The sequence below is a fragment of the Carcharodon carcharias genome, chromosome 1, assembly GCF_017639515.1.
Source record: "Carcharodon carcharias isolate sCarCar2 chromosome 1, sCarCar2.pri, whole genome shotgun sequence".
Lineage (NCBI taxonomy): Eukaryota > Metazoa > Chordata > Chondrichthyes > Lamniformes > Lamnidae > Carcharodon > Carcharodon carcharias.
Window position 1 is genome coordinate 248,375,559 of NC_054467.1, and position 13,136 is coordinate 248,388,694.

At 43.4% G+C, this 13,136-nt stretch overlaps 1 protein-coding gene across 8 annotated transcripts in view; it reads left to right on the plus strand.

Annotated features, from left to right (window-relative positions):
* Positions 1-12,547, plus strand: part of c1h20orf27 (chromosome 1 C20orf27 homolog) — a 147,526-nt gene extending 134,979 nt beyond the window's left edge. For all 8 annotated transcript variants that reach the window (XM_041210760.1, XM_041210546.1, XM_041210677.1 and 5 more), the window contains one exon: positions 12,079-12,547. In XM_041210760.1, the coding sequence (XP_041066694.1) occupies positions 12,079-12,179 (101 nt within the window). In that variant the 3' untranslated portion in view covers positions 12,180-12,547. The remainder of the gene's footprint in view (positions 1-12,078) is intronic.
* The last annotated feature ends 589 nt before the right edge of the window (positions 12,548-13,136 follow it).

The following is a 13,136-nucleotide window of genomic DNA, read 5'->3' on the forward strand; positions in this document are numbered from 1 at the left end:
CTGTAATTTCTGTCTTCTGTTACAGATTTCCATCACTCGCTTTTTCTTCAGCCTTTCTATCTCTTGTTTTTAGCACAAATTATTACATCTTCCAGATCTGAAGAAGGTCTGGATCCTTAAAAATATATATTTTTTGAGGTGTTAGTGAGAGTCCACCTTTGAAGTGACACTTCAGATCACACTGATTAAAGTTGTGTTAAAAAGCAATCCTGTGACTTTTAGTAGATGAATTTAATTTAGTAGATTAATTTAATTTAGTGCATTAATCAAATAAGGCGAGCAATTATTCTGGTTTTATCAGACCCCTGTCACAAGTCAGCCTGCAGGCTCCCATCTAATCCTAGAGTGACAAAAACAAAAAACTGCAGATGCTGGAAATCCAAAACAAAAACAGAATTACCTTGAAAAACTCAGCAGGTCTGGCAGCATCGGCGGAGAAGAAAAGAGTTGACGTTTCGAGTCCTCATGACCCTTCAACAGAGTAGGTGAATCCAAGGAGAGGGGTGAAATATAAGCTGGTTTAAGGTGGGGGGTGGGGGGAGAGAAGTGGAGGGGGGTGGTGTGGTTGTATGGACAAGCAAGCAGTGATAGGAGCAGATAATCAAAAGATGTCACAGACAAAAGAACAAAAGAACACAGTTGTTGAAGTTGGTGATATTATCTAAACGAATGTGCTAATTAAGAATGGATGGTAGGGGACTCAAGCTATAGCTCTAGTGGGGGTGGGGGGGCATAAAAGATTTAAAAATAATGGAAATAGGTGAGAAAAGAAAAATCTATATAAATTATTGGAAAAAACAAAAGGAAGGGGGAAGAAACAGAAAGGGGGTGGGGATGGAGGAGGGAGTTCAAGATCTAAAGTTGTTGAATTCAATATTCAGTCCGGAAGGCTGTAAAGTGCCTAGTCGGAAGATGAGGTGCTGTTCCTCCAGTTTGCGTTGGGCTTCACTGGAGCAATGCAGCAAGCCAAGGTCAGACATGTGGGCACGAGAGCAGGGTGGAGTGTTAAAATGACAAGCGACAGGGAGGTTTGGGTCATTCTTGCGGATAGACCGCAAGGCATTTGGACCTTCCTCCTGGCAGTGAATTAGTTGGCCTCACAGCCCAGCTTGAGGAGGGGCACCAAGATGATGGACAGATGTGATTTGTATCCACTCCCAGGAGCTTAAAAATTGTATGGGTGGTGGGAGTTGGTGAGGAAGGGGGCAGGTGCGGAGGGTTCCCACAGCAACTATCTGCCCTTGATGCCTTCATGGCGTGCAGTGCAACCAGAACAGCAAACCACTACCTGCGTGGGACCTGGCTCTGGAAAGCAACCAGGAACTGATGAAGGACTTACCTCCATTCAAGGAGTGACACAGATTACAGAAAGAAGCTATCTGGCCCATTGAGCCTCTTTGGGCTCTTTGAATGAGCTATCTTAATAGTCCCACTTCCCCATAACTGAAAATATAAAATTTTGTTTTGAAAGCTACTATTGAATCTGCTTCTGCCACCCTTTCAGGCAGTGCAATCCTGATCACAACGAAAACAAAATTCTCTTCACCCACCAGTTCTTTCCTAATTATCTTAAATCTGTGTCCTCTGGTTTCTAACATTCCTACCAGTTGAAACAGTTTCTCCATCGTTATTCTATCAAATCCCCTCAATTTTGCTCCTCTCTATTACATCTCTCCTTGACTTTCACTGCTCCTAAGGAGCGCAATCTCAGCTTCTCTATTCCACACAACTCCCTGGTACCATTCAAGTTTATCTCCTCTGCACCCTCTCCAAAGCCTTAACATGCTTCATAAAGGCTGTTGCCCAGCATTAGACAGCGAGGCCTAACCATGGATTCATAAAGGTTTAGCAGAACCCCCTTGCTTATATACTCTCTCCCTATACTTTTAAAGCCAATGATCCTTGTCACTCTGTTTGACAGTGTGGCAATGAGTGCCTTTACATATACTTGACAGCCACTTAATTCAAAGTTACTTAACTTGAAGCTGTTTAGAACAACTTAGCTGATCCTTTTCATTTTTTCTGGGTCTCTAATTGCCATAATGCTGTGTTAATTATGTGGCTTAACTCAAATTATTGAAAACTTACATTATTTTTAGTGCAGCAAGTGACTTTGATTCATAAACAGACTAATTTTCTGGTCCCAATTAGGCCCCAGATTTGCAGTCGGGATGATATATTCATGGAATCTAGAGGCTGCGTTTAATGCAATTAAAAGGATTGATGAGGATGGCTCTAATTTGGAATGGTTAAATTTCGACCTCAGCCCTAACAGACTTAGTACTCAGACTACAATTGGAGTGCTAACATTAATGCTTGAAGGCCATGAAGCCACAATACCCAGGAGCTTAACCATTTGCTGGGGCTAACTTCTTTGTCAATGGAGGAAATAACCCACAGTATAATTTTCATGCAAATTTGTTGTAAATAATGCTCTCCAGAGCAGACCCGAGAGCGAGCCAGCAGTGTGTGTGTGTTTTATTGCATTTGTGTGTACGTTTTAGTGTGTTGGTGTGTCTGGGCGGAAGTTAATGGAGGCCGTTCTAGTGGGACCTGAGGCAGGGCACTATAATCGTGTTGGGGACACATTGGAGCGGAAGCCCAGTGGTGTGATGCTGGGTCTACATTATGACGGTGGGGGCAAACCAACGAGATAGCATTGCTGCTTGGATGTGGTAGGAAGCCATTTGTGCTCATTGACCCAACTAAAGCTCATTAAGTTCAGAACCTGACAGTGATTTAATGTTCCCTTCCAAATTAAACGAGCAGGACCTGGGGAATCACAGGCTGTCAGATCCCCAACTGTTTAAAGCTGGTGGTACCCAGGCGAGGGGCTTCTAAGGAGCTGAGGTACAGCAGCCTGTGGGCTAGTTCTGAGGGGGCAGCAAGCAGCCTGTGGGTCAGCTCTGAGGAGCTGAGGGGTTTTTGATGACAGTCAGATAATGATGTCTGAACTTCCTGACCTCCAACCCACACTGGACTGAGCAATGGTCCACATCAGCTCCATCACTCAAGTGACAGGCAACCTCCTTATACAAATGATTTGATTTGAGTTTCTGTTGCTTCCTTTGCTGTGTTTTCTCTTCTTTTATCATTCTTTCCTCTAATATTATTTATTATTTGGTTTGATTTCTCCTCTTCTTCTTTTCCCTCTCTTGCCCATACTTTTCTCTCTCTTTCTTCTCTCTCTCTCATCCACCCCATTTCTCTTTCAGTCCTCCTCTCTCTCTTGTGCCCATCTCTGCAACCTTTTTTCCCCCTCTTTCTGAGGAGTAATTATTGTCACTTTCAGAAAATAAAGCTCACCAACTATCTGGAGATTTATAAAACCCAACTTGACCAATGTGTAACCATGGTGACCTGATTCCACTCATCCCTGTTATCCTTGTCGACTATGACAGTATCCTGGGCATGGGATCTTGTCCTGGGCTTTCCAATGGAAGCAGATATATATATATATATATATATAAAATATTGGTCTAAAGAAGGGTCATACAGACTCGAAATGTTAATTCTGTTTCTCTCTCCACAGATGCTGTCGATTTTTCCAGCATTTTCTGTTTTTATTTCAGATTTCCAGCATCTGCATTATTTTGCTTTTATTATATAATATTATTGGTCTTGTCATTTGAGAGAAAGATAACTATCTCACCTGCTTAATGATGGATTGTGTTTTGACCCAGGAGATAACCAAATGGAAGGTTAACACGATGAATATTAAGTATCTAAGGAGCTCGTTTGTTAACAATGAAAGATGAAAGTGCAGAATAATTAACTCCAGGCACAATACAGTGGTTGTCAAATGATTACAATGTTCAGAATTGCTTCATCTACTCCTACATGCAGTGAGGCCGTTCTTAGTTTTAAACACTGCACAAACCTATTAAGAAAAAAACCACATACTTGTAAATGTGAAATGTCAATGTGAGGTGGGTTAATTGATGGATGCCTAAGCAAGCGGTCAATATGTACTTTTTTTTTTAGAGGGGCCTGTGGTGGAGGAGCAGGCCCGTGGTGGGGAGGCACAGGGGCCTGCAGTGGAGGAGTGAAGGGACTTGCAGTGTAGAAGGGACCATTGGTGAGGGAGTGCAGAAACCTGTGGAGGATTGGGCCTCTGGTGCAGCAGCACAGGGGCCTACAGTGGAGAATGGGGTATGGTGGTAAATGGGAGGAGCCAGGTGAAGAAGGAGCCTGCAATGCATTAGGGCCTCAGATATCGGAGTTGCTTTGAAAGCTTTGAGATAAAATAAAAATAAAATTTTGACCCAACGACATTGAAGGGTCGGTGATATATTTCCAAGTCAGTGAGTGGCCTGGAGGGGAACTTCCAAGTGGTGGTGTTCCCATGTATCTGCTGCCCTTGTCCTTCTAGGTGGCAGTGGTTGTGGGTTTGGAAGGTTCTATCTAAGCAGCCTTGGTGAATTCCTGCAATGCATCTTGTAGATGGTACGCACTGCTGCTACTGTGTGTCAGTAGTGGAGGGAGTGAATGTTTGTGGATGTGGTGCCAGTCAAGTGGCTGCTTTGTCCTGGATGGTTTCAAGTTTCTGCACTCATCCAGGCCAGTGGAGAGTATTCCATCACACTCCTGACTTGTGCCCTGTAGATGGTGGACAGGCATTGGGGGTTACACACCGCAGGATCCCTACTCTCTGATCTGCCCTTATAGCCACAGTATTTATGTGGCTAGTCCAGTTCAGTTTCTGGCCAATGGTAACCCCCAGGATGTTGATAGTGTGGGATTCAGTGATGGTAAGAAGAACGAAGAATGGCAAGATAAAACAAAAGGTACAAATCTATAGGGGTGAACGATCAGAGAGATCCGGGGATGTATGTGCACAAATTGTTCAAGGTGGTAAGACAGATTGAGAAGGCTGTTAAAAAGGCAAATGGGGCCTTGGGGTTTATTAATTGAGCCACAGAGTGCAAAAGCAAGGAAGTTATGATGAACTTTTATGAAACACTGGTTCAGCCTCAAGGGGAGTATTGTGGGCACCTCATTTTAAGGAGAATGTGAAGGCTTTTGGGAGGGAGTGGAAAAAATTTACGAGAATGGTTCCAGGGATGAGCAACTTCAATTTCGTGGATGGATTGGAGAAGTGGGGCTATTCTTGGAGAAGAGAACGTAGAGAGAAGATTTGATAGAGGTGTTCAAGATCATGAGGGGATTGGGCGGAGTAGATAAAGAGAAACTGTTCCCATTAGTGGAAGGATCCTCACTAGCTATGGGTGAGGTCCCAGAGGAGAATGGCCAGTGTTGTTCCATTGTTTAAGAAGGGTAGCAGGGATAACCCAGGAAATTACAGGCCGGTGAGCCTTACGTCAGTGCTAGGGAAAATATTGGAGAAGATTCTTCATGACAGGATTTACTACCATTTGGAAGCAAATGAACATATTAGTGAGAGACAGCATGGTTTTGTGAAGGGGAAGTCGTGTCTCACTAACTTGATCGGGTTTTTCGAGGAAGTGACAAAGATGATCGACGATGGAAGGGCAGTGGATGTTATCTACATGGATTTCAGTAAGGCCTTTGACAAGGTCCCTCATAGCAGACTAGTACAGAAGGTAAAGTGGCATGGGATCAGAGGTGATCTGGCAAGATGGATACAGAATTGGCTTGGTCATAGATGACAGAGGGTAGCAGTGGAAGGGTGCTTTTCTGAATGGAGAGCTGTGACTAGTGGTGTCCCGCAGGGATCAGTGCTGGGACCTTTGCTGTTTGCAGTATACGTAAATGATTTGGAGGAAAATGTAACTGGGCTAATTAGTAAGTTTACAGACGATACTAAGGTTGGAGGAGTTGCAGATAGTGAAGAGGATCGTCAAAGGATACAACGGGATATAGATCGGTTGGTGACTTGGACGGAGAAATGGCAGATGGAGTTTAATCCGGACAAATGCGAGGTAATGCATTTTGTAAGGTCTAATACAGGTAGGAATTATACAATAAATGGCAGAACCCTTAAGTGCATCGATGGGCAGAGAGATCTGGGTGTACCGGTTCACAGGTCACTAAAAGTGGCAATGCAGGTGGATAAGGTAGTCAGGAAGGCATATGGCATGCTTGCCTTCATTGGCAGGGGTATTGAGTATAAAAGCTGGGAAGTCATGCTACAGCTGTATAGAACCTTGGTTAGGCCACACTTGGAATGTTGCGTGCAATTCTGGTCGCCACATTACCAGAAGGATATGGAAGTGTTGGAGAGGGTACAGAGGAGGTTTACCAGGATGCTGCCTGGTCTGGAGTTTATTAACTATGAGGAGAGGTTGGAGAAACTCAGATTGTTCTCACTAGAGCGACGGAGATTGAGGAGTGACTTGATAGAAGTTAACAAAATTATGAGTGGCATGGACAGAGTAGATAGTCAGAAGCTTTTTCCCAGGGTGGAAGAGTCAATTACTAGGGGACATAGATTTAAGGTGAGAGGAGAAAACTTTAGAGGAGATGTGCGGGGCAAGTTTTTTACGCAGAGGGTAGTGAGTGTCTAGAATTCGCTTTCAGAGGAGGTGGTGGAAGCAGGTGCGATAGTGGTGTTAAGAGGCAGCTTGACAAATACATGAATAGGATGGGAATAGAGGGATACGGACCCCGGAAGTATAAAATGTTTTAGTTTGACAGGCAATATGATCGGCGCAGGCTTGGAGGGCCGAAGGGCCTGTTCCTGTGCTGTACTTTTCTTTGTTCTTTGTTCTTTGATCAACAACCAGAAGAGACAGATTTAAGGTGATGGTTGAAAGAAGCTACGGCAACATGAGAAAAAACTTTCTTACGCAGCCAGTGGTTAGGATCTGGAATGCACTCCCTGATACTTTGGTGGAGGCATATTCATTTGTGGCTTTCAAAAGGCAATTGGATAAGCACCTGAGGAGGTGGGGGGGGAAACTTGGGCAACTTCGGAGCAAAGGCAGAGGAGTGGGACCAGATGAGTTGCTTCTGCAGAGGCAGCGGATACAGGACAAGATGAAAGGTCTCCTTCAGTGCTGTAACCATTCTCCTTCAGTGCTGTAACCATTCTATGATTCTATATGGCTTGGTGTCAATTTTTGTTTGGTAACACTGCTGGGATGTTTTACCATGGTCACATAAATGTAATTTGTCAACAATTCAAGGCTCTTGGCCTTCAATGTAAATAAGTTAGTATGCTGGTGCAGCAAGTAATTCGGGAGGCAAATGGAATGTTGGCCTCTGTTGCAAAGGGGGATGGAATGTAAAAGTAGGGAAGTCTTGCTGCAACTGAGCAGGGCATTGGTGAGACCACACCTGGAATACCGTATACAGGTTTCGTTCACCTTAAGAAGGGACTTGCACTGGAAGCAATTTCAGAGAATGTTCAATGGGCTCATCCCTGAGATGAGGGGTTTGCCTTAAGAGGAAAGGTTAGGCCTATACTCATAGCAGTTTAGAAGAATGAGAGGTGATTTTATTGTAACATAAAAGATCCTGAGGCGGCTTGACAGGCTGACTGCTAAGAGGATGTTTCCCCTCATGGGTGAATCCAGAACTAGGGGGCACCTATTTAAGGCGGATATGAGAAGGAATTTCTTCTCTCAGAGCATCATCAGTAGTTTCAATTCCCTTCCACGGAGAGCAGTGAAGGCTGGGTCATTGAAGATAAAGGCTGAGTTAGATTTTTTTTATTGGCAAGGGAGTTGGGGGGTTATGAGAGGCAGGTAGGAAAATAGAGCTAATCCCACAATCAGTGATCCTTTGGAACGGTGGTGCAGGCTCAATTGGCTGAATGGCCTACTCGTACTCCTGTTTCTTAAGTCCTTATGTTTACCTGAGACCTCTGGTCACTCTGGGTGAAGATTTGCTGCCTGATCTTGCCCTTTACCACCTTGTATATCTTTTTTCCCAGTCCTGTAGTGCTGTGATTTACATAGAAATCGTCTGGTGATGGAACTTTTCCAAGAAGAAAAGGCTTTTTGATGTAACAGCCTGATGATTTCCCATTTGACGTCACAAGAATGAATATATTTTTGAACCAATGATGAGGGTGGTTCACATGGCTAAACCTCCAGGAATGTATTCAACTGAAGTTGGCAACTCTAACTCTCTCCACTTCTCTGCAGGCAACGCCACAATCTTTTTAATATTCCCCTGAGCCCTAGTTACAGGGGGAAGATGCTCGGCATTAAGGGGGGAAAGTGAACAGACACTAAAGGCAATGTATGATCTACAAGCATCTGAGGTGCGAGTTAATGCTAGAGCAGCTTGTGGATGTGTGTGAGAATCATAGCGCAAGTGCAGGTACGTTCACTCCAACAGCCTGCACTGACACCTACTGGAATTGTTGGGAAAGCTCTCCCCACTACCAGCCTTAGTTTCGGTCATCTTACATGTACAAAGATGGCACTTCCTTCCTCTCTGCCTCACTACCCTAGTTTTCTGCTCTCAGTCCATCCCACCCTCTCTCCCTTCACATCTCCTCTGCACAAAGTCCAGACTAGCTGAGGTGTGTTTCTATGTATGTTTTGCCTGAAAGCATTTGTTTGCTGTCTTGTCTCTCTCCTTTGCTGCTCCTACACTGAGGCACAGTACAGGCACCATGCAGCATCTTATACGTGTGGTCATTCTTCACAATCAGCCCAAGCGACAGTGACAAGGCAGTGTTGGCTGCCCGTCCTCAGTTATTCTAGGAACATTAAGAGTCACACACGGGTGGCAGGTTCTCTTCCCTGAAGGACATTTGGAAACCAGTTGGGCTCTGTGCCAATGTTGATGCTCCATGCATAACCGTCCTCTCACCCGACTTTATCAGCATACCCTTCCATTGCTTTCTCCCCAGCTATTCACATCAACCACTCCCTGTAACAGGGAGTTCCACATTCTCACCACTCTTTACTGGAAGATGTTTCTCCTGAATTTCCAATTGGATTTATCAGTGACTATCTTGTATTTGTGGCCTCTAGTTTTCGACTCCTCTTGAAGTGGAAACATCTTCTCAACCTAACAAACCCTTTTACAATGTTAAGGATCTCCATGAGGCCAATTCTCAGTCTTCTCTTTTCTAAAGAAAAGAGCCCCACTCTTTCCTGATAGTTGAACCCTCAAGTTGAATTTTCACCAGTGCCTTTATGTCATTTTTGAAATACACACAGTAATCTAGCTGCAGAGCAATCAAATTTCAATAAATTCAACTTAACTGCTCTGCTTTCGAATGATATTCCGCTAGAAATGAACCCCAGTGCTTTGCATTTTTTATGGCTTTGTTAACCCCACTTTGCTACTTCTAATGATTTGTGAATTGATGCTATGAAAATACAATCTTCAATTTATCTCCAAGCTTTTGGGGAAAAGCAGCTTTCAAATTTTCCAGGATGAGGGGGTATGAACTTTCCTTTTATCATAAACCTCCTGATGCATGCCAGGAGAGTTCACATACTGCACTGGTTAAGAATGCTCCGATCTGGTTGACCACTCTTCCAACTGGGAGGGGGGGGGCAACATCTAGGCGAAGTCCAGGCTTCTGAGAGAAGCTAAGGCCTTGAAAAACAAACTTCAAAGGAGGCATCTAAAGCCACAGAAGATTAGTCATTGGGTAAATTCAATCATGCTAATGTGAAATTGGTAATTTTTTAAAACAGCATTTTGTTTAAAATCTTATTTTTGGGCATTGATAATTTAAGTTACTTGGAAAAATTATGGCTAAAAAGCTGTTAAAATCATTGTGATTTGATTGGTTCATTAACAAGATGTGACGGTGAAATTCAAAACCTTAGTACAAGAATTTCCTATTATAAAATGTTGATGTAGAATTTTTCATTTGCATATGTTGACCTGAAATGTGTTACCAAAAATCGTGGCATGAGAAATAAGGTTAACGTGGATGGGAGGAACATGCATGTAGCTAGAGTTACATGTTACGTTTGTGTGCTTATTGATGCACATCTATATAGATATATATGGATATGTTTTGCAATCTGGCTATCCACTTCTAAGGATCACACCACCAAATTTAGTTGTCACACCTAAAAGTATTAACAAGTCAAAGAATGCCCAGCATTTCCCACATCCCCGTCTCCTTGGTTGCAATCAGCCTTTAATCACCTCAGAACTGCATAGCATTGTGGCCTTTTTAACAGTGGAATGCAGTAATACATCATCCAATATGTTGTATAACTCTTATTGGAGAGTACCGTAGCATAGTGGTTATCCTACTGGACTAGTAATACGGAGGCCTGAATTAATGATTCAAAGACACGAGTTCAAATCTCACCATGGACAATTTAAATTCAGTTACTTAAATAAATTTAGATTAAAAAGCTAGTATCAGTAACAGCAACCATAAAACCACTGATTGGTATAAAAACTCATCTGGTTCCCTAATTTCCATGAGCAAAGGAAATCTCCTATCCTTATATGGGTCTGGAGTCATGTATAGGCCAGGCCACAGCAATGTGACTCTCAGCAGTGTGACCCTTAACTGCCCTCTGAAACAGCCTGGCACAGGACTTCCCCATCTGTGGAACCTCTGTGAGGGTCACGAACTCCAAGGTAGCAATGGCCGCTATGGAGCTTGGACTGAGCGCTAACAGGAGATTTGACTTTCCACCTTGCTCAACCTCACAACAGCCGAAGCCGCCGCCCCCCCCCCCCCCCACATCAGTGAGCAAAAAGAAACCCTTGTATTGTTCCCTCCTTTGGAGGGTCTGCTATCAGCAAGTTGTCAGCTGTGGTTTCAAAACACAAAACCTTATTCTGATGTGCGCCGCTCTGGTTGCCCTTGAGAAGATGGTGACTGGTATGTGTTTCTCTCTCTCTTCATGCCAAATGTTGAAGGCCATGTAACCGTGTCACCCTGGACCAAGGTTTTTAATTTTTAAGACTAGAAATGCTTTTGACCCACTGACTAGGGAAAAGACAAACTCAACTCTTTCCTTGGACATTAGCGTTGCCTCTGCCCAAACCATTCCATGCTCTTAAAACCTCTCCCTGAAGAAAACTCTACTTAATGGCAGTTTTCAGTTGACAGTTCCTCACTGGGCTATGGAGCAAGTGGAGGCCAGCAAAATTCAGAAAGTTAGCAGATCTTGCATTTGTATGGCACCTGTCCTGACCTCCGGGCATCCCAAAATGTTTTATAGCCAAAACCATTGAAGTGCAGTCAATATTCTAATGTAGAAAGGCACAGCCAAGGAATGAGCCTAATGACCAGGTATTAAAGCAAAATACTGCTGATGCTGGAAATCTGAAACAAAAACAAAACAAGCTGGAAAAACTCAGCAGATCTGACAGCACTTATAGAACTTATATTTTTCTTTAGTTCTGATGAAGAGTCATACAGACTCTCCTCAGATGCTGTCAGACCTGCTGAATTTTTCCAGCTATTTTTGCTAATGACCAGGCAATCTGTCTCAGTGACATGTATTGAAGGATGGGCGTTAGCTAACACACAGCAGAACCCCTCTGTTCCCCAAGTAATGTCACAAGATTTTTCACATCCAACAGGAAGCACAAATGGGGCCTCTGTTTAACCTCCAATTATGTGCTCAACTAGTTGGAGTAGGGCTTGAAAACATGACCTCCTTTCACAGTTTATCTTTTGAGTGACTAGCAGAAATGTTAGAAGTATGTGGCTTTCAAGTCCCAGAAAATCCAGGTTGGCATTCACACTGCAGTGCTGAGGGAGTGTGGCACTGTCAGAGGTGCTGCCTTTCAGGTGAGTCGTAAAACTGAGACCCAATCTGCCCTTGAAGGATTGACAAAAGATCCCATGGCGCTATTTCAAAGAAGAATAGGGAAATTCTCCAATTGCTGTTTGTGGATACTGATTGGCTGACATGTTTCCCACATGATAACTAGTACATAATTGGCTGCAAAGCACTTGGGGACATCCTGAGGTTGTAAATGGTGCAACAGAAGCATAATTCTTTCCTTCAAGACTTTCAAAGAGCCAGCAGTGACATGATGGGCCGAAGGGTCTTTCTCAGCACTGTAAGTGTGTATGCAGGTTCTATAGATTTAATTGGAAATGGCAGGGTTTATGGAATCAGGCTGTTCTGTATACCTCAACCCATGAACAGTTTATTCAAATACCTTTGGAATCTACTATTCTTGTCTGTCCTTGTATTTCAGACCGGCTCCATGGAACCCCCATGCTGTTGGAAGGCGTTAAGTGCATAGGCTCAGAACCAGAGTACGACTCCGAACAAAGTGATTGGCAGGGATTCGATTAGCTGACACCAAGATACTATGCTCCATTCAACTATGAAGCCATGCTGTGTTACCACACAGTGCTGCGCTCGCTAAGCTGTGAAATAACTTGCAAAGTTTAACTATAACCGAAGATTGATCTTTCTCGCTCTCCCTCTTTATTTTCGTACTTCAGTATTCTGCTTGTAAAAGTAATGTCCCTTTGAGAGTTTAGTTCAAAAAATGCAAAGGGAATTTCAGTAAATGTCAAGTCTTTTGAAATATTGAGTGGGAGCTGTCTGCGTTGCTGTATATGGAATGAATCAGGGGATATATGCATTGAATGTACAGTGAGTACAATTGCAGAATGTGTTTATTTTGTCATATTGGAGAAATAAAGAAATGAAATCCATTCTTAATGAGCTTGTTTTATTTTTAACTTTCCACCCCTATCAGAATTTCTTTGGTTGCGGGTTGTACGTGTCACTGACAAGGCTAGCATTTATTGCCCACCCCTCAATGCCCTTGAGAAGTGGTGAGCTGCTCCTTGAGTGGCTTGCCAGGCCATTTCCGAGGGCAACCATGTTGCTGTGGGTCTGGAAGCACATACAGGCCAGATTGGGTAAGGACAGCAGATTTCCTTTCCTGAGGGACACCATTGAACCAGGTGAGTTTTTAATGACAATCTAATCGCTTTATGGTCACCATTACTGCTACTAGATTTTTAGTCCACCTTTTTTTTTTAGACAGTTTTTATTTAATTAACTGAACATAAATTCCTCAGCTGCCAGGGTGGAATTTGAACTCATGTCTCTGGATGGTTTGTCCAGGCCTCTGGATTACGAATTCAGTAAAATAACCATCCTGCTACTGTACCCTGTTGAAAGAAAAGGGGAATTCACATTTACACTATAAACACCATGTAAAAACATAGAAACTAGGAGCAGGAGTAGGCCATTCGGCCCTTCGAGTCTGCTCCACCATTCATTACGATCATGGCT